The sequence below is a fragment of the Gigantopelta aegis genome, chromosome 8 (genome assembly GCF_016097555.1).
Source record: "Gigantopelta aegis isolate Gae_Host chromosome 8, Gae_host_genome, whole genome shotgun sequence".
NCBI classification, from domain to species: Eukaryota; Metazoa; Mollusca; class Gastropoda; order Neomphalida; family Peltospiridae; genus Gigantopelta; species Gigantopelta aegis.
The window spans coordinates 7,127,637-7,153,681 of NC_054706.1; the positions used below are offsets into that span (position 1 = coordinate 7,127,637).

The following is a 26,045-nucleotide window of genomic DNA, read 5'->3' on the forward strand; positions in this document are numbered from 1 at the left end:
AGGGGGCGACGTGGGTGAAATAATCGCCCTATCATACTAAATTTCGCCAACTTTTTCATGCATGGTGAAGTTCTAAGTCACCTTCTTTTGAAAAGAAAAAAATTACAACGACTTTTTTTTCTCTTGGACGTATCTGTACATTTCGCCTCCATTTTGTCCAAAGATCACGTGACCACATTTTCTAAAAAGTATTATTATTTATAACATGTTTTTTTTTCCAGGATTGTGGTGATGTATGTCCTGAATCGCTGAATTATTATCTTCTTCTCATTCCCAGTACTCTGATTGTCGTCGTCTTTTGCAGTTTCCTCAACTGGCTCGGCCTTAAATTCTTCCGTCATAATTAGCAGCACCACATTCGGTAATTTGGTACCTATTTCAAAACAGTAAAAAACTTCAAACACTTTCAAAATAAATACTGAAAAAACAACCAACATTTTCAACACAAATGTTAGCAAAACAAAAATAAAGAAAGAAAGACATGTTTTATTTAACGACGCACTCAGCACATTTTATTTACGGTTATATATGGCGTCAGACATATGGTTAAGGATCACACAGATATTGAAAGAGGAAACCCGCTGTCGACACTTCTACTCATTCCAATTAGCAGCAAGGAATCTCTTATATGCACCATCCCACAGACAGGGTAGTACATACCACGGCCTTTGATATACCAGTCGTGGTGCACTGACTGGAACGAGAAATAGCCCAGTGGGCCCACCGACGGGGATTGATCCCACACCAAGCGCGCATCGAGCGAACGCTGTACCACTGGGCACTGTCCTGCCCCCAAACAAAAATAAAACCTGCTGGCAAATACTGTCGATGTGAATATTGAAATAAGAAAAACACTGTGAACCTAATGACTGAAAAACATCCCAAAGCACCGTGAACCTAATTACAGAAAAAAACTAAACATGATTGTGGAAAAAAGCATATCAAAAACCCACTTCAACATGAAATGCTGAACTAATAAAAGACCCTGTTTAGATGAATACTGACCCTCCCCCCCCCTTCCTATACTTTCATAAATTATTTAAGATGTGTCTGGCAGTATTTTACATATTTCGTGTTGTGTTTACTGTGTTATAGTTCACAGTTCAAAATGACAACATATTTAGTGTTGTGTGTTTGCTTTTTTACAGTTCACAGTTCAAAATGATAAATATATTTATATCTTAAGTGTTGTATTTGCTGTTTACAGTTCACAGTTCAAAGTAACATATTTATATTTTTAGTGTTTTTGAGTTTGCTGTTGTAAATTCACAGTTGAAAATTATAACATTTATATCTTTAGTGTTTTGTGTTTGCTATTTACAGTTCACAGTTCAAAGTAACATATTTATATCTTTAGTGTTTTGAGTTGCCTGTTGTAAATTCACAGTTCAAAATGATAACATTTATATCTTTAATATTTTATGTTTGCTGTTTACAATTCACAGTTTGAAATGATAACATATTTATATCTTCTTTTCTTGTGTGTATTTGCTGTATTACAGTATTACTAAAATGTCTTGAAATATATTGCATATTATTTAGTTGTTTATTATCTTTTCTGTTTCAGTTTTTACTTTCACAATGCCTGCTGTTAAACAAGAGGATATGGAGGCAAAGTGCTTTCAGTTAAATCGTGTGGCTATTGTGTCAAACATTTCTGATGAGAACAGTTTGAATTTCATTATTGATCATTTATTGAGCCAACAGATTGTAACAAATGCCATGATGGAAATAGTGACGGTAAGAAACCTGTATATTTTTATGGTTCACAGACTTTTTACTTTCTTGATAGGAATTTACTTTACTTTCATTTTTGTTAAATCAGAACTGATCGATGTACACAAATTTGTCTGTTTCTTTTTAATTAGTAAGAGCTCTTCATTTTTAAAAAGTGTAATAATTCAGTAAATCAAACTGTGATGGGACCTTCAATAATAATGACATGCAGAGTTTATTCTTTACCCCATTTCTTTTTTAGTAACTTGGCAAATTTAGTCAGAATTTTGACTAAGTTCACCCTCAGGTCCACATGAAAATACATGTACTATGATGTAGTGAAGTCATATGGTAATATGTTGAAAATGCTTTACAAGTTTTTAAAACTTCTCTGTGTTTTGTTATTCTTGCCATTTGATAGGTCCAAAGAACCCTGTCGGATAAGATACGGGCACTTCTTGACATCCTGGTGAGGCGACAAAAGGGAACGTTTTCTGTTTTCTGTCAGGCCTTGGTTCTGACGGGCCACCAGGATCTCTGTGAGAAATTGGAGAACACCATGAAGTCTCTAGACCCTTCCTACACTTTCCTGCAGATTGACGCCAATTCTGAGTCTACCCCTGGGCCCAACACGGGCCATGTGACTACAGAACAACAAACAGGTGAGAGATTACAGGTATACAGTACAACAAACAGGTGAGAGATTACAGGTATACAGTACAACAAACAGGTGAGAGATTACAGGTATACAGTACAACAGACAGGTGAGAGATTACAGGTATACAGTACAACAGACAGGTGAGAGATTACAGGTATACAGTACAACAGACTGGTGAGAGATTACTGGTATACAGTACAACAAACCAGTGATAGATTACAGGTATACAGTACAACAAATAGGTGAGAGATTACAGGTATGTAGTAGAACAGACAGGTGAGAGATTACTGGTATACAGTACAACAAACTGGTGATAGATTACAGGTATACAGTACAAGAAAAAGGTGAGAGATTACAGGTATACAATACAACAAACAGGTGGGACATTACAGGTATACAGTACAACAGACGGGTGAGAGATTACAGGTATACAGTACAACAGACGGGTGAGAGATTACAGGTATATAGTAGAACAGACAGGTGAGAGATTACTGGTATACAGTATAACAAACCAGTGATAGATTACAGGTATACAGTACAACAAACAGGTGAGAGATTACAGATACATGTATATAGTACAACAGACCGGTGATAGATTACAGGTATACAGTACAACAGACAGGTGAGAGATTACAGGTATACAGTACAACAGACAGGTGAGAGATTACTGGTATACAGTACAACAAACCAGTGAGAGATTACAGGTATACAGTACAACAGACAGGTGAGAGATTACAGGTATATAGTAGAACAGATAGGTGAGAGATTACTGGTATACATTACAACAAACCGGTGATAGATTACAGGTATACAGTACAACAAACAGGTGAGAGATTACAGATACATGTATATAGTACAACAGACAGGTGATAGATTACAGGTATACAGTACAACAGACAGGTGAGAGATTACTGGTATACAGTACAACAAACCAGTGACAGATTACAGGTATACAGTACAACAAACAGGTGAGAGATTACAGGTGTATAGTAGAACAGACAGGTGAGAGATTACAGGTATACAGTACAACAAATGGGTGAGAGATTACAGGTATACAGTACAACAAACGGGTGAGACATTACAGGTATACAGTACAACAAATGGGTGAGAGATTACATGTATACAGTACAACAAACAGGTGAGAGATTACAGGTATACATTAGAACAAACAGGTGAGAGATTACAGGTATACAGTACAACAAACGGGTGAGAGATTACAGGTATACAGTACAACAAACAGGTGAGAGATTACAGGTATACAGTATGACACAAACAGGTGAGAGATTACAGGTATACAGTACAACAAACAGGTGAGAGATTACAGGTATACAGTACAACAAACAGGTGAGAGATTACAGGTATACAGAACAACAAACAGGTGAGAGATTACAGGTATACAGTACAACAAACAGGTGAGAGATTACAGGTATACAGTACTATGACACAAACAGGTGAGAGATTACAGGTATACAGTACAACAAACAGGTGAGAGATTACAGGTATACAGTATGACACAAACCAGTGATAGATTACAGGTATACAGTACAACAAATAGGTGAGAGATTACAGGTATACAGTACAACAAACGGGTGAGAGATTACGGGTATACATTAGAACAAACAGGTGAGAGATTACAGGTATACAGTACAACAAACAGGTGAGAGATTACGGGTATACATTAGAACAAACAGGTGAGACATTACAGGTATACAGTACAACAAACAGGTAAGAGATTACGGGTATACATTAGAACAAACAGGTGAGAGATTACAGGTATACAGTACAACAAACAGGTGATATATTACAGGTATACAGTACAACAGACGGGTGAGAGATTACAGGTATACAGTATAATAAACAGGTGAGAGATTACAGGTATACAGTACAACAGATGGGTGAGAGATTACAGGTATACAGTACAATAAACAGGTGAGATATTACAGGTATACAGTACAACTAACAGGTGAGAGATTACAGGTATACAGTAAAACAAACAGGTGAGAGATTACAGGTATACAGAACAACAAACAGGTGAGAGATTACAGGTATACAGTACAACAAACAGGTGAGAGATTACAGGTATACAGTACAACAAACGGGTGATAGATTACGGGTATACAGTACAACAAACAGGTGAGAGATTACAGGTATACAGTACAACAAACAGGTGAGAGATTACGGGTATACAGTACAACAAACAGGTGAGAGATTACAGGTATACAGTATGACACAAACAGGTGAGAGATTACAGGTATACAGTACAACAGACAGGTGAGAGATTACAGGTATACAGTACAACAAACAGGTGAGAGATTACGGGTATACATTAGAACAAACAGGTGAGACATTACAGGTATACAGTACAACAAACAGGTGAGAGATTACGGGTATACATTAGAACAAACAGGTGAGAGATTACAGGTATACAGTACAACAAACAGGTGAGATATTACAGGTATACAGTACAACAGATGGGTGAGAGATTACAGGTATACAGTACAACAAACAGGTGAGAGATTACAGGTATACAGTACAACAGGTGAGAGATAACAGGTATACAGTATAATAAACAGGTGAGAGATTACAGGTATACAGTATAATAAACAGGTGAGAGATTACAGGTATACAGTATAATAAACAGGTGAGAGATTACAGGTATACAGTACAACAGACGGGTGAGAGATTACAGGTATACAGTATAATAAACAGGTGAGAGATTACAGGTATACAGTACAACAGATAGGTGAGAGATTACAGGTATACAGTACAACAAACAGGTGAGATATTACAGGTATACAGTACAACTAACAGGTGAGAGATTACAGGTATACAGTACAACAAACAGGTGAGAGATTACAGGTATACAGTACAACAAACAGGTGAGATATTACAGGTATACAGTAGAACAAACAGGTGAGAGATAACAGGTATACAGTACAACAAACAGGTGAGGGACAGACAGACAGACAGACAGACAGGATGGAGTCAAAGTCAGTAGTCCTCTCTGGTTGGACTGGTTTCACCCAAAATACATGTAATGTTGAACAACTGCCTGCATACAGAAATAGCCACCCTATGCCTGTTGACCAATCCCAACTGTTTGAATCACAAAATGGAAATTGAAGTATTAGTGTTCTATTTAATTCTTAACCTACCTTAACTTCCATCAAAGGTCCCCTGGTCTTCTTAAAAATGTACTGCGTGGAGCTCACCGAAGGAAGTTTTATACAGCAGAGCATCAGGGTTGGAAATTAGCAGTCGCCCGGGGAGACCTTTATTGGCTAAGGGTGACTAAGAATTTTACAAAGATAGTCCATTGGGCGACCATCGATTTTAGGGTCTGGCAAATATGGTGCCAGTTAAAAAAGAAATGCACAGAAACTGATTTGAATGTGACAAAACACACCGTGTCTGTTGTGGTGCGAACTACAGATCTGGCAGCAGAAGACATAGAACACGAAATAAGAACAGATCAGATCTAAAGTCTTGACACCAAGATTTACCTGATGATGACATAACCGTCCAAAGATTACTTTACTAAACAATAAGTACGCTTTTATGCTTTGCAATATGATACCAAAGTACATCATATATTTGGGTGAAATGTTTGTTTTGATTTTTTTTCACAGATTTATTTTATTAGTAGCCTACTTCCGTAGCATTTACAATATCCAAATAAAGCACCCCCACACACACACACGCACGTGCACACACACACACACACACGCATGCATTCACGCACACACACACACACACACATGCACGCACACACACACACACGCACACCAAATATTATATTTCCCTGAGGCAGAAAATATTCAGTTTGTGTCAAACAGGAACCGATGACATATAACTTCGTAATGAATAAAAATAAAATTTATATAAAACAAACATCAATTTATTAGGTTTTAAACCCATACCATCTCAAATACCATCAAACTGCATCTTCTTTTTTGATACATGTTTTAAGGCAATTGATGGAAAATCAAAGGTAATCTTGAACGACAAAACCGTAATACGTAATCGGGGCCTATCTCTGCACAACGCAGATTCCAATGAGTATTTGGCAAAATAGTGAATAGTTCCATGGAACTAGTGCCTCGTCTATAGGAGGACAGCCAATCCCGGGGAAATCATTTACTGGAACTTTCATTTCTCTTGCATCGCCACAAAGTTTATTAAGCTGCATACCTTAGCTATTCTAGCATTTTGTCTTCACCCTTGTATACAAAATGAGATTTAATCTGTATATAATTTAATGGTAATTTGTAAAAAAAAACCCACCAAAAAACATTTTTATTCATAATGGATTTTTTTTCCAATTTTTGTTTTCAGTTGGTATGAGTTTAAAACTTAATAACATGTTTTTATATGAATTTTAACTTTATTCATTTATTTATTATTGGTTTTCTTTTGATGCAAACGGACTATATTTGACAAAGAACATTCTAGTTTTCAATTTGGCTGCATTGTTAAATTTCATTGCGATAATTGGAGGGCTAGTTGAATATGAGGGCCAGTAACATTTTTCTTCAAATGGCCGTTTAATGTTAATTTTAAGCCACTGAGCACATAAGTGAACATTGTACAAGTATAATTTCACCATTCAGAAAAAGACATATAAAATAAAATTGGGAATGTCGATGAATAGCATTATAATACAGACAATTGAGTGAACATATTTTGGGGAGGCCCACCCAAAATGAGTTATTATCAGTTACTTAAAGGAATGCTAAAGCAAGGCTTTTGGACTGGTGTGCATATTCAACAATACATAATGCGCATTATTGCTTAATATCAACAAGTATAATTGTATAGTTAATTAATAAAACGGTTAAAAGTGACGGCTATTATATATAACGGGTGCAGCCATTTTGTACAATCCCAGTGAATATGCCCTCTGACGTGCTGGTGGTTACGTAATACCTAACATGTCACGTCAGGAATTAGTCCTCGAACTGAAGAAACAAAACATGCCTGATTTTTGTGGATGCATCGCAGTGTTCTGTAATAATATCTATCCCAGTAACACAGCAATGTGTATATGTGGTTTATGTGGTTTTTCAGTACAAAATAAACCACCATTGTCAAAGTGTTGAAATAACTGTATTATGTTTTGTATATAAATTAACCCACGTACTGAAATAATAGTCGGAGTGTTTTCTTGCTTAATTGGTCTTTTCTTTCCATGGCCTGTACCTGTGGTTCTTGATTAGCAGGTGTATATTTAGATGGTCCCTAGACACTGTGTCTAGGTACACTAAAAAGACGTGCCTCTTTTATTAAGATCACAGGGTATTGTGTGATAATCTCAAATCGTAATGGACTTTACCAGCTTTATTCCTGTAAGTAATTCTGTAAAACCCTTGATTAAGTAGAATTTCCTATCTAAAATCACAAAACTGACCAATTACGTAGTCCCAAAGAAAAGAAAATTATCACTTAGGTATCGTGAGTGGTCGTTTTTGAACGAACGTACCCTACCAATAGGCCTAATAATATGCATTTTTTCTTTGTTTTTTTTTAAAGAGAAAAATACTATAACTCCATTTCGTTCTATTGATGCAAATTGAAATATATTTAGTTAAATAGTTTATTATACTATCAAGTCATTTATGTTGTTTTACAAGTCAGGTTGATGAAAGTTAAGGGTCTTGTCATAAATTAGATCATTTGTTTACACTGTGCTTAAGAGGGGTTGGACGGAGCTGACGTCACTTCACCCCAAGCTATACCACCGGACGTCACAAAAACGAAACAAAATGGCTGCCCCCAGTTAGAAGAAATAATCATGTTTTTTTATTAATTCTAAAATTACGCGTTTTTCATTTGTTAAAGTGTCAGTATGTGTTGGTGGTCCGGGTATGCATCTTTCCAACACATAAGGCTCTTATTTGAGTTTACCCTACCTTTAAAACAGCATGCCTAGCCTGTAAAAAGCTGAATTCGGCGAACTGTTTTATGCCCCTTGTATATTTTAAACCATAAGGCCTGCAATGCACATACAGTCAACGGTCATTAATGATATTGAATGGACGAAGTCAACAATTTCGAGATAAACATAATAGTTGTTGATAAAAAGATAGCGACATTTGATTGTATATTGAACAACAAAGTAACACAAATATTAACTTAGTTTTCTTTAATTTATTTAAACTGTTCAGTTCAAATCCCATTAGTTTTTGAGTCTATTAACAGGGACGTAGGAAGGTGCCAAAACATGTTGGGGGGGGAAGGGGGGTGCACACTTTTATATTTACACACTTTTACACTATTATAAAGCAAAATATCTGAAAAGTAGGGAGGCACATACCCCCCTTGCCCAGACCTGTCAACCTTTAGTCAAGAGAAAGCAGGAGGTGTGTGTTGAAAAAGCAGGAGATTTGGTCAAAAAGCAGGAGATTTTTTAAATTCACACAATTTAACCCAAAATCGCAAGATTTAAAAAAAACATTATTACAATAAGTTATATGAATACTTTATAATGTCATATATACTTCTTAACTTTAGATCTTGGCATTAAAAAAAAAAAAAAAAAAAATGTTTTTTTTTTGTTTTTTTGTTTTTTTTAAGTTTAAATATTATTATGATTTAATACATATTTAAAAAAATAATAATATTTTATCCAAAAATGTTAAGAACATGAACAAGAAATAAATTTTTTAATTAGTACATTTACGGTATTACACTTACTGCCTTACAGGTTGCGTTACATTATCATTTGTGGTTAGTGTACCTAAGTACCGAAGACAAATTTATATAAATCTTATAAATTAATATTCAGTTTTTACTATAATGAGGAACGGTGGCGTGGTACTGATTTAAAATCATTATAATGATGCAATAAACATTGTATTTTCATTAATCATAAGTAAAACCTCATTACGGACATCGTGTGAAATATACCGGAATTATACCCATTTCCGTGAGTAACTTTATGTCAATATCAAACAACATTTTTTAATTGTACAAAAATAATTTCTTGAAGTGTACCCTTATAACCAACATTTTACCGCACAAACATACAAAATTAACTGACACAAGTATGTTTATACAGCTAATTGGTCTTTTCGTTGTCTTGCTGTGACATGTGATTTTAACATGCATCGTGTGTATCGCTGTCAACTCCGGAGTCTGGCAGTTCAGATTTGTCATAGTTGCATTATGTAATCCAGTGGAAAGACATTTTACAATTCAGAGGTGTTATTAGAACTAAATTGGATAGTTTTTTTTTTTTTTATATGGCAACACTGAATGTCAATACACAGCCTGTTTAATTAGCGGCAACACGCTTCGTAGCCATTACGATGACAACAAACATTATAATAACACATCATTTTATAAACTCCATGTGCTTTTTTAACAATATAAATAGGCTATCCCACAATTCTCACTTCGGCAAAGGTTAAACAGTCGGGGCAATTCGGCCTGTTACATTCTCGGAAACCGAAAGTAGTCGACATTTTCCGAATGAAAAAAAAAGGCAGAGTTACTTCCCTTCTGTTATTTTGACAAAAGAGGATCAATTTTTTTTTATGCTTACAAAAATGTCATTTAACAGGAGAAACTGTCTCCCGCACAGGGGAAAGGAGATTTGATCAAATACCGGGAGACTCCCGCGGAATCCGGGAGGGTTGACAGGTCTGCCCTTGCCCCCCGCTTCCTACACCAGTGATTAAATTTACCAATGTCTTGTGAATATTTTAAACCCATTTTGAAAGTCTGCTGAATTAATTGTAAAATTAAAAAATATATATTAAAGTATTCATGTTTCTTTTGTTTAAATAAATAAATATTTATAATATATGTATATTTGACCAATCCAAAAGTTTATTAAGTAATATATGCAAGAACATGTAAATTCAAATTAAAATGGATTTAAATATTTAGTTTTACAGAAATACATAATACATATCAATATAAATGTTTTATTGTACTCCTTCATATTATGAAATGTTTTTTTCAGATAAAAGATTTCGACACATGTTGTCAGAGATAGCAGAGGAACTTGGCGGAGATGATCTGAATGAATTAAGATTCCTCTTTCGAGATGTTTTGAAGGAGAAACATGAAATTAAGAATGTGATGGATCTCTTTAACATCTTGATTGATGGAAAAATCATACACATTGGTGAAGTGGGTTCAATTGTAGAAGCACTGGAGATGATGCAAAAGAACATTTTGTCTGAGAAGATAAAAGACTTCTATACACAACACACTATGCCTGTACCAATGATACGCTCATATATTAGTAAGTTTACTGCTCTACTTTACAACTTCGGCTGTGATCTTACAAAAGATGATATCAACAAGCTGATGTTTTTACATAACATCCAAGGAGCCAACAAGGAACAAGCTAAAAAAAATAGGTGGAAGCTTTTATCCATTTTACTCACAAAGAAGATATTTCGGGAAGGAGATGTCAGCAGCATTAGAGAAGCTGCTGAACAACTCCAGGGCACCACAGAGAGTCCTCCGACTGAAGGTGCAAGCTTTAACCCACCTACAGATCATCTGGATTCTGACTCTGCTCAGTATTTTGCTGCTACTCCCCCTCGTAGTCTTGCTGATAAAGAGGCTATCGACATTGATCATCTGATAGGGAGTGTGGGACCTGCAATACAAATCCTGCAGGTTAGGTCAAAACTTGCCATAGCCATAGAGAGGAGCGTCAAATCATCATCATCAGCTGAAGTTGCTGAGATCCTCCGTTCGGTGGCCCATGAGGTTCAGTCAGGGGACGACCCTGCAGTTGGAAAGAAGTTACATGATCTTAGTTCTTATTTATCTCGTCGACCACTGACCTTCGTCAGAAATGCACTAGAGAAGCTGAGGTCAGCAATGTATGGAGGTAGTGATCCACCAATAACTCACATCCTGAATTCCAGTAAAAACAGAGATGTTCTGGTGCAAATCAACTTTCCGCGCGAAGAGGCAAATAAACTGAAGACTGCTGGTAAGTTTGTACAGTAAACCATTCCAACTGAAGACAGCTGGTAATTTAGTGTAAACCATTCTAAGCCTGGTGGGCTACCAAATATTTGGCATTATTTTGACATTAATTTAACAAAATAAATATAAATAAGTAACAAAACCTTTTTTTTGTTTGTACAAATCTGCAAATAGAAACGTGATACATACAGTTAAAATCGAATTTGTAAGAAAATACTATATACGTAGTGTGTATGGAAATGCAACATTGCCGATAATCTTAATACAAGAATGAGGTTTACTGAGTATATTAGAGATGAAATGATACGGTGATACAGTATCGTATTGCGATGCGAGGGCCACGATACGATACATCGATTCAGGACAGCTGTATCGCGATACAATACGATACATTCATGTTTTAATAATTTTTGGTAAAGAAGTTGAAGCAGAAATTTTTGGAATTAAGTAGAGCAATAGAAACATAATTTCGACGTTCAGTTGCTGGAATTCCCCAGCATTTGAGATGTCTATTAATAGTCCTCGACGTTGATGTCTTCATGTACACCATAGGTTTATTTTTTGTTTACGAAATTTACTAAACAAAAAACTATTAAATGTGTATTTTTATTATTATTGATGAGTGATATGAAAAGTTAAGTATCGTGATATATATCGTATCATGACCCAAGTATCGGGATATGTATCGAATCGCTCTAGAGTATATACTTTTGCTGAATGTTTGTTTATTTTATTACATACCCATTTAACCTAACTATAGTTATAAAGACAATTCTGACCGTGCAATAAAAGTAATAGAAAATCTCACATGCATAGTACGTGTTCACCCGAATGATGTCTTTTATTATTAAACACACTCATTTATAGTGCGCAAGATTTATACCACTTGAGCACTATAGTCTCTTGGTATAACATTCTTGCGCACTGTAAACTCATGCAGTAAACAACATGGCAAAAATAAAATGGTATGTGGTTCTGTGTATTTATTGTTACACAAAAGAGAAAGAAAAGTGGATCAAAGACAACACCGAGTTATCTCAATACATCTAGTTATGTGAGTGTGGCCTACACCACTTCTATTACAACTGTTTATCTCAATACATCAGTTTGTCAGTTTGGACATTACAACTATTCTAAACATTGCAGTCTCTGCCATAATTGAAATGTAGCGAGCTGAAAATCACTCATCTGAAATTGGACCATATACACCTGAACATTTAATCCTCTCCGCCGGCCATTCGATATGACATACAGTATGACACATGTAGGTTAATGGGAAACAGCCAGAATACACCTGAACATTTAATCCTCTCCGCCGGCCATTCGATATGACACATGTAGGTTAAAGGGAAACAGCCAGAATACACCTGAACATTTAATCCTCTCCGCCGGCCATTCGATATGACATACAATATGACACATGTAGGTTAAAAGGAAACAGCCAGAATACACCTGAACATTTAATCCTCTCTGCCGGCCATTCGATATGACATACAATATGACACATGTAGGTTAATGGGAAACAGCCAGAATACACCTGAACATTTAATCCTCTCCGCCGGCCATTCGATATGACATACAGTATGACACATGTAGGTTAATGGGAAACAGCCAGAATACACCTGAACATTTAATCCTCTCCGCCGGCCATTCGATATGACATACAGTATGACACATGTAGGTTAATGGGAAACAGCCAGAATACACCTGAACATTTAATCCTCTCCGCCGGCCATTCGATATGACATACAATATGACACATGTAGGTTAAAGGGAAACAGCCAGAATACACCTGAACATTTAGTCCTCTCCGCCGGCCATTCGATATGACATACACTATGACACATGTAGGTTAAAGGGAAACAGCCAGAATACACCTGAACATTTAATCCTCTCCGCCGGCCATTCGATATGACTTACAGTAGGTTAATCGGAAACAGCCAGAATAGAAAATTGCTAATGTTTATGTAAAATTGCTACAACATTTACTGATTTAGTATTTGGCTAATAAAAGTTTGTGAAAGGGTGGCAACATTTGCATGGAGTTTTTCCATGAGAATGGCACAAACTGTACATAATCACCTGTGTCTCTTTTTAAAAAAATGTTTTGTTTAACGACACCACTGGAGCACATTAATGAATCAATCATATTGTCTGTTGTCTGTGTGCACTTTACTGTTGCCCGATCGCCCATGGCGAGTCAAAATAGCTTTGGGCAAGTCAAAACCTTATCATGTGTTGCCCGCCTGGTGACCGAAAATTTCCGCATATTGTATTTTGTATCAAAATGCAAATAACTAATGTCTGTAAGAGATGGAAAAGTTATTTTTTATTTATTGTTTCCAAATGGTTTTCTATTAGTATCTGTGCAACCAAACCCATATAGGACATAATAGTGACCATTTCCCCAGTCTATCAAACAGTCTACGGCGATTTGGAATGCCTCTGCTGATTTTGATTACGTACTTGGAAAACCTTGGCCACGTAAATGTATTTGTTTGTTCAATTGGAACACCTCGGCCATGTCCGTCTTTACTTTCCATTTAGTTACAATCGGAACAACTCGTCACATTCTTTTACTCTATGTTTCGCAGAAAGATTTTGTTTAGGAGCCTGAAGTTTTCCGAAGTTAATTGTGTTTGACAATTTTTGTTCCTTAAGGAATAAACCGAGTCTGCTATACCAAACACACAATCGTTACTGCGAACAATATCAACAACATGTAGCTATCATTGCCTGTGCACATGCGAGTGTTGTTAAATAATGATTATGCCTTTAACTTGTGTTGTGTGTTTATTTCTCTAGTGGATGTGATTATTGTTTGCATAGGTTGCTGTCAGCGTAGTATTTTTTTAAATTCCTCATCATACGACCGTAAAAGCACCTTATTCATTCCAAGACCGAGCCTTGGTAAAACAGTCCAGATGTTGGATTGTGTGGATTGTGTGGGTTCCGTGACAACATAATAATTATAATTTAATTACAACAGTTTGTAATAAAACTAAAACAAGTTCTGTTTCCTTCTTTTGTGTTGTTATTATTGTTTGTATGATATGATAACATGTTTTTAAAGTGCAATTTAAGTAAGTTTTTTTTAAACGAAATGTGGTCGCGGGCCATTCAAGACAAAAAAATCCCAAGTGCATACCCTGTATTGGATATCAAACATTTGGAAATTCTGGTACATACATATAGTCTTTACAGGAAACCTGCTACATATTTTCATGAGTAGCAAAGGATCTTTTATAGATTGAACAGGAAGTGATATTTATTTTCCATTTTATATAGGTGGTGATCTTTTTTTAATGTTTGATTCATGGTGTTAATTGTTTGTGTTACATATTGCATATCATGGTTTAACTGTCTGAATACAATTAACCACAGCTCAAAACACTTGTCTTTTGACCAAAAACATTTATTTATTTATTTATTTATTTATTTATTTATTTATTTATTTATTTATTCATTCATTCATTCATTCATTCATTCATGCTTGACATGTCCAACTAAGTTTTATTTGTTTTGCAGATTGGTCTACAAATTTCTTGAGGCTATCGGTTGACATCTATAATTCTGGCATAGATATAACAAAAGATGCTTTCAGAATTATAATGAAAAATGACACATATTCTGAAAGCATTTCAAACGCTCTTAAAAAACTGTCATTTATGTTGAGAAAAATAACACATGGTTCCATAGTAATTTTTATTGGAGCATATACACCAGCAGCTTTTCAGAACTTTCCTATGCAGCTTATTAATGGCAACATTGCAGATGCCATTGGCCAAAATCTAGTTGATGGCTTGGAATCTGCAGGAACTGATATATTTGATAATTTTACCATTAATTGTAACATAAATATCATTCCTGCTAGTGTGGTGGAAACAGCAGGAACATTGCAGTCACATGCTGCAACAGACCCGAATGAGCAGCCATCACAGCCACACGCTTTTGCTCCTGTTGCTGCTGAGCAGCCGATGGAATTAGGAGATACATATATAATGCCAGACAATTTCCCATCAATTGCACCCAGCAGTATCCCAAATGGCGGACAACTAAGTAGCTCATTTAGCAAGATTTCTGTGATCGAGAATGTAGAAAACCCTGCAAGTAACAAGCACACAAGTACCCACCCTGCTGGTCTTGTATCTGGGGATAGTCAGGCCCGTGACCAGCACACGAATACCCACCCTGCTGGTCATCCATCTGGGGATAGTCAGGCCAGTGACCAGCATGCAAGTACCCACCCTGCTGGTCATCCATCTGGGGATAGTCAGGCCAGTGACCTGCACGCGAATACCCACCCTGCTGGCCGTCCATCTAGGTATAGTCAGGCCAGTGACCGGCATGCAAATACCCACCCTGCTGGTCATCCATCTGGGGATGGTCAGGCCAGTGACCAGCATGCAAGTACCCACCCTGCTGGCCATCCATCTGTGGATGGTTCGGCCCTCAATGCAGAGTCCTCTGAGTCGGACCTGGAAAGTGAAGATGATGCCAGCCAAACTGCCCCTAAGATGGTGGGGATCCAAGCGAAGGAGGACAATCTACCCAACAACATCACGGCCGTTGAGATGAGCAGAGACGAGATGAGAGAGTTCTTTGATGAATCTGGACAACACCTGTGTGAGGGTGGAGCCGGCAAGATATATGAAGGTTTGAATGCCATCTTGTTACTAGATCATGTAGGATTTAAAATGTCTGTGTTGTTTTTAATGCATGTGTGTCAGTAATATACATACATCAGGTATAAAACTGTTCTGAACTTTATATATGCAGTGAACACTGTACTACACTCAGCGTTGAAACTTCAGACTTTATATACACAGTGAACACTATACTACAATCACCGTAACCATATGTCTGATGCCATATAACCGTAAATAAAATGTGTATAGTTAAATAAAACATTTCCTTCCTATACTACAATCAGTGTTGAAACTAAACATAAAACTGTATGTATACAGTGAACAGTCCTACACTCGGCGTTGAAACTAAACATAAAACTGTATGTACACAGTGAACAGTCCTACACTCGGCTTTGAAACTTAACTTAAAACTTTATATACACAGTGAACACTGTCCTACACTCAGCATTAAAACTTAACTTAAAATTCATGGTAGCCAGCAGGGCCAGTTAAATAAGTTGTTACTGGCCCTTGTTAAGCTTGAGTAGCTAGCCCTCATTTATCTAATATATTAATCTATATATATTATTGCATGAGCAGGAGTGTGATACAAAATTTATTAAATGTGTTCAGGAATTATTTTATTGATAAAACATAATAAATTCCATGTAACACTTACACATATGTGATAATTTATTTATTTAAAATGGACGTTAAACATCTGACTACTGTGAGTGAGATATCCTGCCCAACGTCACACAAACCCACACAGTGTATACCGCATACAATACAGTCCCTCATTCATATTTCCCCTCCTTTTGCACACGGCACTGACCTGAGATAATACCAGAAGAACACTGATCGAGACTAATCTTAATAATACCTCGAAATGTGGAGAACTTTGAAAAAGTTGTTTTTGGCAAGAATGTTCGCTTGACAACAGTGGCAGAACGTCATGGTCATAATTTTCAGGAATTGATAGCTGATTTAATAATAGATTTGACCGTTTACCAACAATTAAAATCATGAAATATTGGGATATGAATCGTACTTGTAGTACGTTTCCAAAACAAATTTAGGTAAAAAAACCAGTTATTGGGAATAATGGCTATAAATACTAGTCATCTGGCCACAAATCCACATAAGTAAATACCACTTTATTGATTTTTTGAAGTTTTAATCAACATTAACTGATGTAAAATATCATAAAAATTAGAAAAACCCTAAAAAATAATACTTATTGATTCACACATGATCATAATTTTAAGTATTTGTAAAACATTTAAGTTAAAAAAATTGAGTAAAAGTTATAAATTTGTACTCCATCAATGTGTTTTTTGTCAAAAATTAATTCAGTAGTCAGAAGGTTTAGTATGATTGTATTCCCTTAGCAATTAATGTTAATAACATTCAACAAGGTCAGTTACAAAGTGCTAAATGATGTAAATTTCACAAACCACACCTGTAGCAAGCATGCAACAGCTATGTAGACTAGAGACATTAGAAGTGTGCCGTAACAGTATTCAATGTCTTATGATAACCAATGCCATATACTGTCTGTGACTACTCTAGTTCCACACAAAATTTGAGTACATTTTTTACAGGTACCCCATACATGTTTCAAGCACAAGGCTACTTGACACAGTGGTACTAGATGAAATAAAATTGCATACATTTTTTGCCCAGATGAACTATTTTTTTTACAACCAACACACTCACATTTATCGCCATACACAGCTATATATCTACCATTACTCAAAGTGATCACGTTGTAGCTAATACACTGATCTTTTTACTGTATCACGGACGATCGGGCAACTCTAATTTTCAACCCTGTACATTGGTTGTACACTCTGAACACTTTATTAATCCCATACCGGTCCAACCGGACTGTAGGTTTCATCTCCACTCTACAGTCAGACAGTCTGTCTGTCCGTCCGTCTGTCTGTCAATCCATCTGTCCATCCGTCATATAGTTATCCCAGATTTTGTTTTCACAATTCCTTGAAATTTTGTCTAAATCTTTATCATGTACTGTTATAGATCAAGTTTTACTTTCATGGTGATTTACCCATTATTGACAGAGTTAAGGCCCTTTAATTTAGGAAATATAAAAATATGTTTTCTGGACATCTTATGCAATTGTCTGGGGTTTTTTTTTATGTTCATTGGGGTATGAAAAAAAAAAAAATCATCTGCAAACTGTGTGAATCGGCGAAGCCGTTCTCACATAAGTTTGCCAATAAAAAAAAAATTTCATGCCCAGATGAACGTAAAAGAAATAACAGACAATAATTATAATTAAATTTGAATCATACATGCTAATAATAACACTAAAACGTCATACTTTATTTTGAATTATTTTTTATCCATAAACAATAACGCTCATTAAGAGAACTTGCCCACATAAAATGACGTCATCACATACATGTATGACATTCCTTGACGACATAATTTTTACATTCATAGAAAAATGAACAAACTCCCGTTGCTACGTCTGGACCAATGGGATGACGTTACGTTGTAATGAATGTAACAGAAATTTAATTGTTGTAAAATGTATTCCTAAAAGGTTTAGTCATTGAGTACTCAATGTGAGTCATGCATCTTACCTTTCAGGTGTAAAGAAGTACAAGGGTCTTAAGGTAGTTGTCAAGGTGATGCACAAATGTACAAACGAGGACAGAGACAAGAGAGCTTATGATTCATACTGCACTGTGAGTATTGATAAAATATCAACATTTGTATAATTTTACTATACTGAGTATTGATAAAATATTAACATTTGTATTGTTTTACTACAATTAGTATTGATAAAATATCAACATTTGCATCATTTTACTACACTGAGTATTGATAAAATATCAACATTTGCATCGTTTTACTACACTGAGTATTGATAAAAAAAATCAACATTTGTATATTTTTACTACATTGATTATTGATAAAATATCAATATTTATTAGATTATCTTTTGTATTGGTCTTATAGCAGTTTTCATACATTGGGTATTGATACAAGAGTGATATTTGTATTGAGGTCGGCCATTTTAATGCATTGCGTATTGATACAATCTTGAGTGACTTATATTGAGGTCAGCAGTTTTAATGTATTTTGTGTTGATACAAGAGAGACTTTTGTATTGGTGTCAGTAGTTTAAATTCCTTTAGTATTATGTCATGTCATAGGGTTTTACGTGCACATTCAGAACAAGCTGTTGTAGCGCACACCTGTCGTGGGCACAAGAGCCGGCCTTGGCCGTCCATGACAGGAAAGGTGGGGGGAGGGGAGAGGAGGGACCGCCTGCACTGGCAGGTGCAAGGGAGCACCAGCAGCCCGATCAAATCGGTAGCAGGCGGGTGGGTGTGGTGGTGGTGCTGTGGAATTTGAATGGAGCAGTTAAATGCCAAAGAGAAAAGGGTGCGCAATTTTGATTGAGGGAATTTGGCGCAATTTTGAACGGTCGGTCGAAAGGTAAATGGCCGAACTAATATAACTTTTGATATTAGTGAATCGAGAGTAGCTCGTTAATTTTAGACCTTTACGATGCTGTGGTGTCTCCCTTATAAAGGGCCTGACCGCTTCTTTAGTATTGATTCATGAGTGACTTTTGTATTGGTGTCAGCAATATTAATTCATTGAGTAGTGATACAAAATACACACTAACAAGGTGAAGTTTTTTGGTGTATTTCCGATTTTTAACTCTGCAATATGAAGTTCATCCACACACTAACAAAGTGAAGGTTTGTGGTGTATTTCTGATTTTTAACTCTGCAATATGAAGTTCATCCACACACTAACAAGGTGAAGTTTTGTGGTGTAGTTCTGATTTTTAACTCTGCGATATGAAGTTCATCCACACACTAACAAGGAGAAGTTTTGTGGTGTATTTCCACATACTAACAAGGAGAAGTTTTGTGGTGTATTTCTGATTTTTAACTCTGTGATATGAAGTTCATCCACACACTAACAAGGTGAAGTTTTGTGGTGTATTTCACCCGAAGGCTTGTGGTGTATTTCACCCGAACTGTACCCAGGCATGACCCTTGCTGATTTGTTAATATCAGCTTTGGATCGGTCACCTGGTGACTGTATGAAATTGCACCCACTAACAAATCTGAAAACATGTTCTTTATAATTAAAAAGTGTCCTTGGTTGCCTGAACAGTTACTGTAACTTAATTTATTTTTGAGTACTGTCACCCCCATCTCCCACTCTCCAACATTTTAGGCAATATATTACCTTCATACCATCTTTTCTTGTGTTGTTTGTAGGAGATGATGGTGTCCCGGAAGAAACATCCGTTTTTGTTACCCCTACTTGCGTACAGTGGACGTTGCTTAGGAGATGAAAGTAGTCCAGAAAACAGGTGATATTAGGAATACTCCCGAGTCTGTAGCCATTAGAATAGATAGTGTGCTAAATAAACGGTATCGCATCGCAAAATGCGACACAAATATTGTGGTTTGCTAGTCAAATGCATTTTTATGTTGCAAACAATTGGGATGCAGTTTTTAATTAAAAATGTACATTATTATGAAAATGTGCATGGCATTCAAGCTTGGACTAAATTCAGTCCTCGGGTCTAAGAATGCAACCAAATTGTCAATTTTTTTTAAAGAGGCACGGCAGAAAATTGCACAGGAAACAAACATACATGTAGTCTTGATAAAATAAAGAGTCCCATCCCGTAAATATTTGGAATGCTTCGGCCTATAGAAATATTTTATTACATTTGCAAATCAATTTCGTTATTTGGCATTATTAACAATTTTTGGTTTCTTTGGGTTTTTTTTTAGGGGGGTTTAAACAAAACAATTGTTGTTTTTTGGGGGGGTTTTAAATTTATAAATAAAAAAATTTGATTAATGATTACATCATCGGTAATATGTTACAACAAAAACCTGTTCGATGTTTTATCTAAGTAAAATTAATTGTTATTGAAAATTAGTTATTTTATTCATGAGGAGGTGTAACTAAATTCTGAGACATATTTCTTTGCAGTTTATCTTATGAAAATGCTTAACTTAAATAATCAATTGAGGTGAAAATGTGGGAAAAGGATGATCTTGTGATTTCTTGTTGATTTGAGGACAGCAGCAAATGAAAGTGAAAATACGCTTGGCAACAATCTGACTAGCCTATGTTAAACTGGCCATTTATCACTAAACATTTGCAATCTATTTTGACTGCTTCCCGAAGTGGTCATTCGGTTTAATGTGCCCCTGTCCTCCATTGTATCCTATCCGACATTACTAGAATATTGGGGATTGGGGAATGCTTAGTGAGCGAATGAAGGGCTCAGTTTCATGGACATGGCACAGTTACTGGTTGTAAAAATTGTGAAGGCCCAAGATTTCACGAATATATAATGGAAAGTATTACATCCAATTTTCACTGATTAAAGAAAATCATTTATGTGGGGTCCAGGCAATAGTTAAGATACTGAACACCAAAAGAAACTACACACTTAATATTGTTTACATTAATTCTTGTAATAGAAAAGAAAATCACAATAATGATAATATCAAACCAGATTTCATTATCGAACAAAGCACTTCACAAAATGTTGTTACATTTTAAAAAAACCCAAAACAACCCCAGTTACTCATCCTGAGGGTTGGGGGATGGGTGTAAAAACAAAAACTGTAAATTTGTAACAAACTTGACAAATCAAAATCGTCAGTTGGAATTGCATTTGGAGATAGTCATTACTCAGTTAAACACATGCTTCAATGCTGTACAGATTTAACTTAGACATTGAGCCATATTTGCTGGTAAGTTTTGTGATTCATGTCCCAGCACTCGTCGTGGTTAGGCCATCGGTCTACAGGCTGGTAGGTACTGGGTTCGGATCCCAGTTGAGGCATGGGATTTTTAATCCAGATACCGACTCCAAACCCTGAGTGAGTGCTCCGCAAGGCTCAATGGGTAGGTGTAAACCACTTGCACCGACCAGTGATCCATAACTGGTTCAACAAAGGCCATGGTTTGTGCTATCCTGCCTGTTGGAAGTGCAAATAAAAGATCCCTTGCTGCCTGTTGTAAAAGAGTAGCCTATGTGGCGACAGCAGGTTTCCTCTAAAAAAACAGTGTCAGAATGACCATATGTTTGACGTCCAGTAGCCGATGATAAGATAAAAAATCAGTGTGCTCTAGCGGCGTCGTTAAATAAAGCAAACTTTACTTTACTTTCTTTGCAATGCAGGCAGATTGTACGGTTGTTGGTTATGTCTCACACTCCTGCTTACTGTGTTTGCAATGCAGGCAGGTTGTAGGGTTGTTGGTTATGTCTCACGCTCCTGCTTACTGTGTTTGCAATGCAGGCAGATTGTAGGGTTGTTGGTTATGTCTCACGCTCCTGCTTACTGTGTTTGCAATGCAGGCAGGTTGTAGGGTTGTTGGTTATGTCTCACACTCCTGCTTACTGTGTTTGCAATGCAGGCAGATTGTAGGGTTGTTGGTTTTGTCTCACACTCCAGCTTACTGTGTTTGCAATGCAGGCAGATTGTAGGGTTGTTGGTTATGTCTCACACTCCTGCTTACTGTGTTTGCAATGCAGGCAGATTGTAGGGTTGTTGGTTATGTCTCACACTCCTGCTTACTGTGTTTGCAATGCAGGCAGATTGTAGGGTTGTTGGTTATGTCTCACACTCCTGCTTACTGTGTTTGCAATGCAGGCAGATTGTAGGGTTGTTGGTTATGTCTCACACTCCTGCTTACTGTGTTTGCAATGCAGGCAGGTTGTAGGGTTGTTGGTTATGTCTCACACTCCTGCTTACTGTGTTTGCAATGCAGGCAGATTGTAGGGTTGTTGGTTATGTCTCACACTCCTGCTTACTGTGTTTGCAATGCAGGCAGATTGTAGGGTTGTTGGTTATGTCTCACACTCCAGCTTACTGTGTTTGCAATGCAGGCAGATTGTAGGGTTGTTGGTTATGTCTCACACTCCTGCTTACTGTGTTTGCAATGCAGGCAGGTTGTAGGGTTGTTGGTTATGTCTCACACTCCTGCTTACTGTGTTTGCAGTGCAGGCAGATTGTAGGGTTGTTGGTTATGTCTCACACTCCAGCTTACTGTGTTTGCAGTGCAGGCAGATTGTAGGGTTGTTGGTTATGTCTCACACTCCAGCTTACTGTGTTTGCAGTGCAGGCAGATTGTAGGGTTGTTGGTTATGTCTCACACTCCAGCTTACTGTGTTTGCAGTGCAGGCAGATTGTAGGGTTGTTGGTTATGTCTCACACTCCTGCTTACTTTCTTTGCAGTGCAGGCAGATTGTAGGGTTGTTGGTTATGTCTCACACTCCTGCTTACTGTGTTTGCAATGCAGGCAGGTTGTAGGGTTGTTGGTTATGTCTCACACTCCTGCTTACTGTGTTTGCAATGCAGGCAGGTTGTAGGGTTGTTGGTTATGTCTCACACTCCTGCTTACTGTGTTTGCAATGCAGGCAGATTGTAGGGTTGTTGGTTATGTCTCACACTCCTGCTTACTGTGTTTGCAATGCAGGCAGATTGTAGGGTTGTTGGTTATGTCTCACACTCCTGCTTACTGTGTTTGCAATGCAGGCAGGTTGTAGGGTTGTTGGTTATGTCTCACACTCCTGCTTACTGTGTTTGCAATGCAGGCAGGTTGTAGGGTTGTTGGTTATGTCTCACACTCCTGCTTACTGTGTTTGCAGTGCAGGCAGATTGTAGGGTTGTTGGTTATGTCTCACACTCCAGCTTACTGTGTTTGCAGTGCAGGCAGATTGTAGGGTTGTTGGTTATGTCTCACACTCCAGCTTACTGTGTTTGCAGTGCAGGCAGATTGTAGGGTTGTTGGTTATGTCTCACACTCCAGCTTACTGTGTTTGCAGTGCAGGCAGATTGTAGGGTTGTTGGTTATGTCTCACACTCCTGCTTACTTTCTTTGCAGTGCAGGCAGATTGTAGGGTTGTTGGTTATTTCTCACACTCCTGCTTACTGTGTTTGCAATGCAGGCAGGTTGTAGGGTTGTTGGTTATGTCTCACACTCCTGCTTACTGTGATTGCAATGCAGGCAGGTTGTAGGGTTGTTGGTTATGTCTCACACTCCTGCTTACTGTGTTTGCAATGCAGGCAGATTGTAGGGTTGTTGGTTATGTCTCACACTCCTGCTTACTGTGTTTGCAATGCAGGCAGATTGTAGGGTTGTTGGTTATGTCTCACACTCCAGCTTACTGTGTTTGCAATGCAGGCAGATTGTAGGGTTGTTGGTTATGTCTCACACTCCTGCTTACTGTGTTTGCAATGCAGGCAGGTTGTAGGGTTGTTGGTTATGTCTCACACTCCTGCTTACTGTGTTTGCAATGCAGGCAGATTGTAGGGTTGTTGGTTATGTCTCACACTCCAGCTTACTGTGTTTGCAGTGCAGGCAGATTGTAGGGTTGTTGGTTATGTCTCACACTCCTGCTTACTTTCTTTGCAGTGCAGGCAGATTGTAGGGTTGTTGGTTATGTCTCACACTCCTGCTTACTTTCTTTGCAGTGCAGGCAGGTTGTAGGGTTGTTGGTTATGTCTCACACTCCTGCTTACTGTGTTTGCAATGCAGGCAGGTTGTAGGGTTGTTGGTTATGTCTCACACTCCTGCTTACTGTGTTTGCAATGCAGGCAGATTGTAGGGTTGTTGGTTATGTCTCACACTCCTGCTTACTTTCTTTGCAGTGCAGGCAGGTTGTAGGGTTGTTGGTTATGTCTCACACTCCTGCTTACTGTGTTTGCAATGCAGGCAGGTTGTAGGGTTGTTGGTTATGTCTCACACTCCTGCTTACTTTCTTTGCAGTGTTGGTTATGTCTCACACTCCTGCTTACTTTCTTTGCAATGCAGGCAGATTGTAGGGTTGTTGGTTATGTCTCACACTCCAGCTTACTGTGTTTGCAATGCAGGCAGGTTGTAGGGTTGTTGGTTATGTCTCTCACTCCTGCTTACTGTGTTTGCAATGCAGGCAGGTTGTAGGGTTGTTGGTTATGTCTCACACTCCTGCTTACTGTGTTTGCAATGCAGGCAGATTGTAGGGTTGTTGGTTATGTCTCACACTCCTGCTTACTTTCTTTGTAGTGCAGGCAAATTGTAGGGTTGTTGGTTATGTCTCACACTCCTGCTTACTTTCTTTGCAGTGCAGGCAGGTTGTAGGGTTGTTGGTTATGTCTCACACTCCTGCTTACTTTCTTTGCAATGCAGGCAGGTTGTAGGGTTGTTGGTTATGTCTCACACTCCAGCTTACTGTGTTTGCAAAGCAGGCAGGTTGTAGGGTTGTTGGTTATGTCTCACACTCCTGCTTACTGTGTTTGCAATGCAGGCAGGTTGTAGGGTTGTTGGTTATGTCTCACACTCCTGCTTACTGTGTTTGCAATGCAGGCAGGTTGTAGGGTTGTTGGTTATGTCTCACACTCCTGCTTACTGTGTTTGCAATGCAGGCAGGTTGTAGGGTTGTTGGTTATGTCTCACACTCCATCTTACTGTGTTTGCAATGCAGGCAGGTTGTAGGGTTGTTGGTTATGTCTCACACTCCTGCTTACTGTGTTTGCAATGCAGGCAGGTTGTAGGGTTGTTGGTTATGTCTCACACTCCATCTTACTGTGTTTGCAATGCAGGCAGGTTGTAGGGTTGTTGGTTATGTCTCACACTCCTGCTTACTGTGTTTGCAATGCAGGCAGGTTGTAGGGTTGTTGGTTATGTCTCACACTCCAGCTTACTGTGTTTGCAATGCAGGCCGGTTGTAGGGTTGTTGGTTATGTCTCACACTCCTGCTTACTGTCTTTGCACTGATTTAACGCTCCAAATGAGTTGAAGCATGCCCATAATTGTGTGTTTTCGTTGAATGTGATTGAACCTAGTCATTTAACACGTTTGGCTACCATTCAGCATTTTGATTCAGTATGAAGTAGCCACTTGGATACTTCACTTTAATTGTGCACATGCTTTTTGTGTAACTTTTGTTGGGTGATCTTACTAAAGAATGTGATAGCATCAGATGTATAAAAGTTTGAAGAAATTTGTAAGTATTTTAGGAAATATGGCATTTTAAAAAGTGTATAGTTTCTTTTGGCATTCAGTATACATACCATTTAAGA

General features: G+C 37.5%; 1 protein-coding gene across 1 annotated transcript in view; it reads left to right on the plus strand.

The window, feature by feature from the left end:
• Positions 1 to 239: 239 nt before the first annotated feature.
• LOC121378532 overlaps positions 240 to 26,045 on the plus strand; it is a 65,474-nt gene continuing 39,668 nt past the window's right edge. Inside the window, exons 1-7 of the mRNA XM_041506743.1 lie at positions 240 to 361; positions 1,568 to 1,740; positions 2,138 to 2,378; positions 10,341 to 11,330; positions 14,855 to 15,982; positions 18,574 to 18,671; positions 20,229 to 20,323. Coding sequence (XP_041362677.1) covers positions 1,582 to 1,740; positions 2,138 to 2,378; positions 10,341 to 11,330; positions 14,855 to 15,982; positions 18,574 to 18,671; positions 20,229 to 20,323 — 2,711 coding nt within the window. The 5' untranslated portion in view covers positions 240 to 361; positions 1,568 to 1,581. The remainder of the gene's footprint in view (positions 362 to 1,567; positions 1,741 to 2,137; positions 2,379 to 10,340; positions 11,331 to 14,854; positions 15,983 to 18,573; positions 18,672 to 20,228; positions 20,324 to 26,045) is intronic.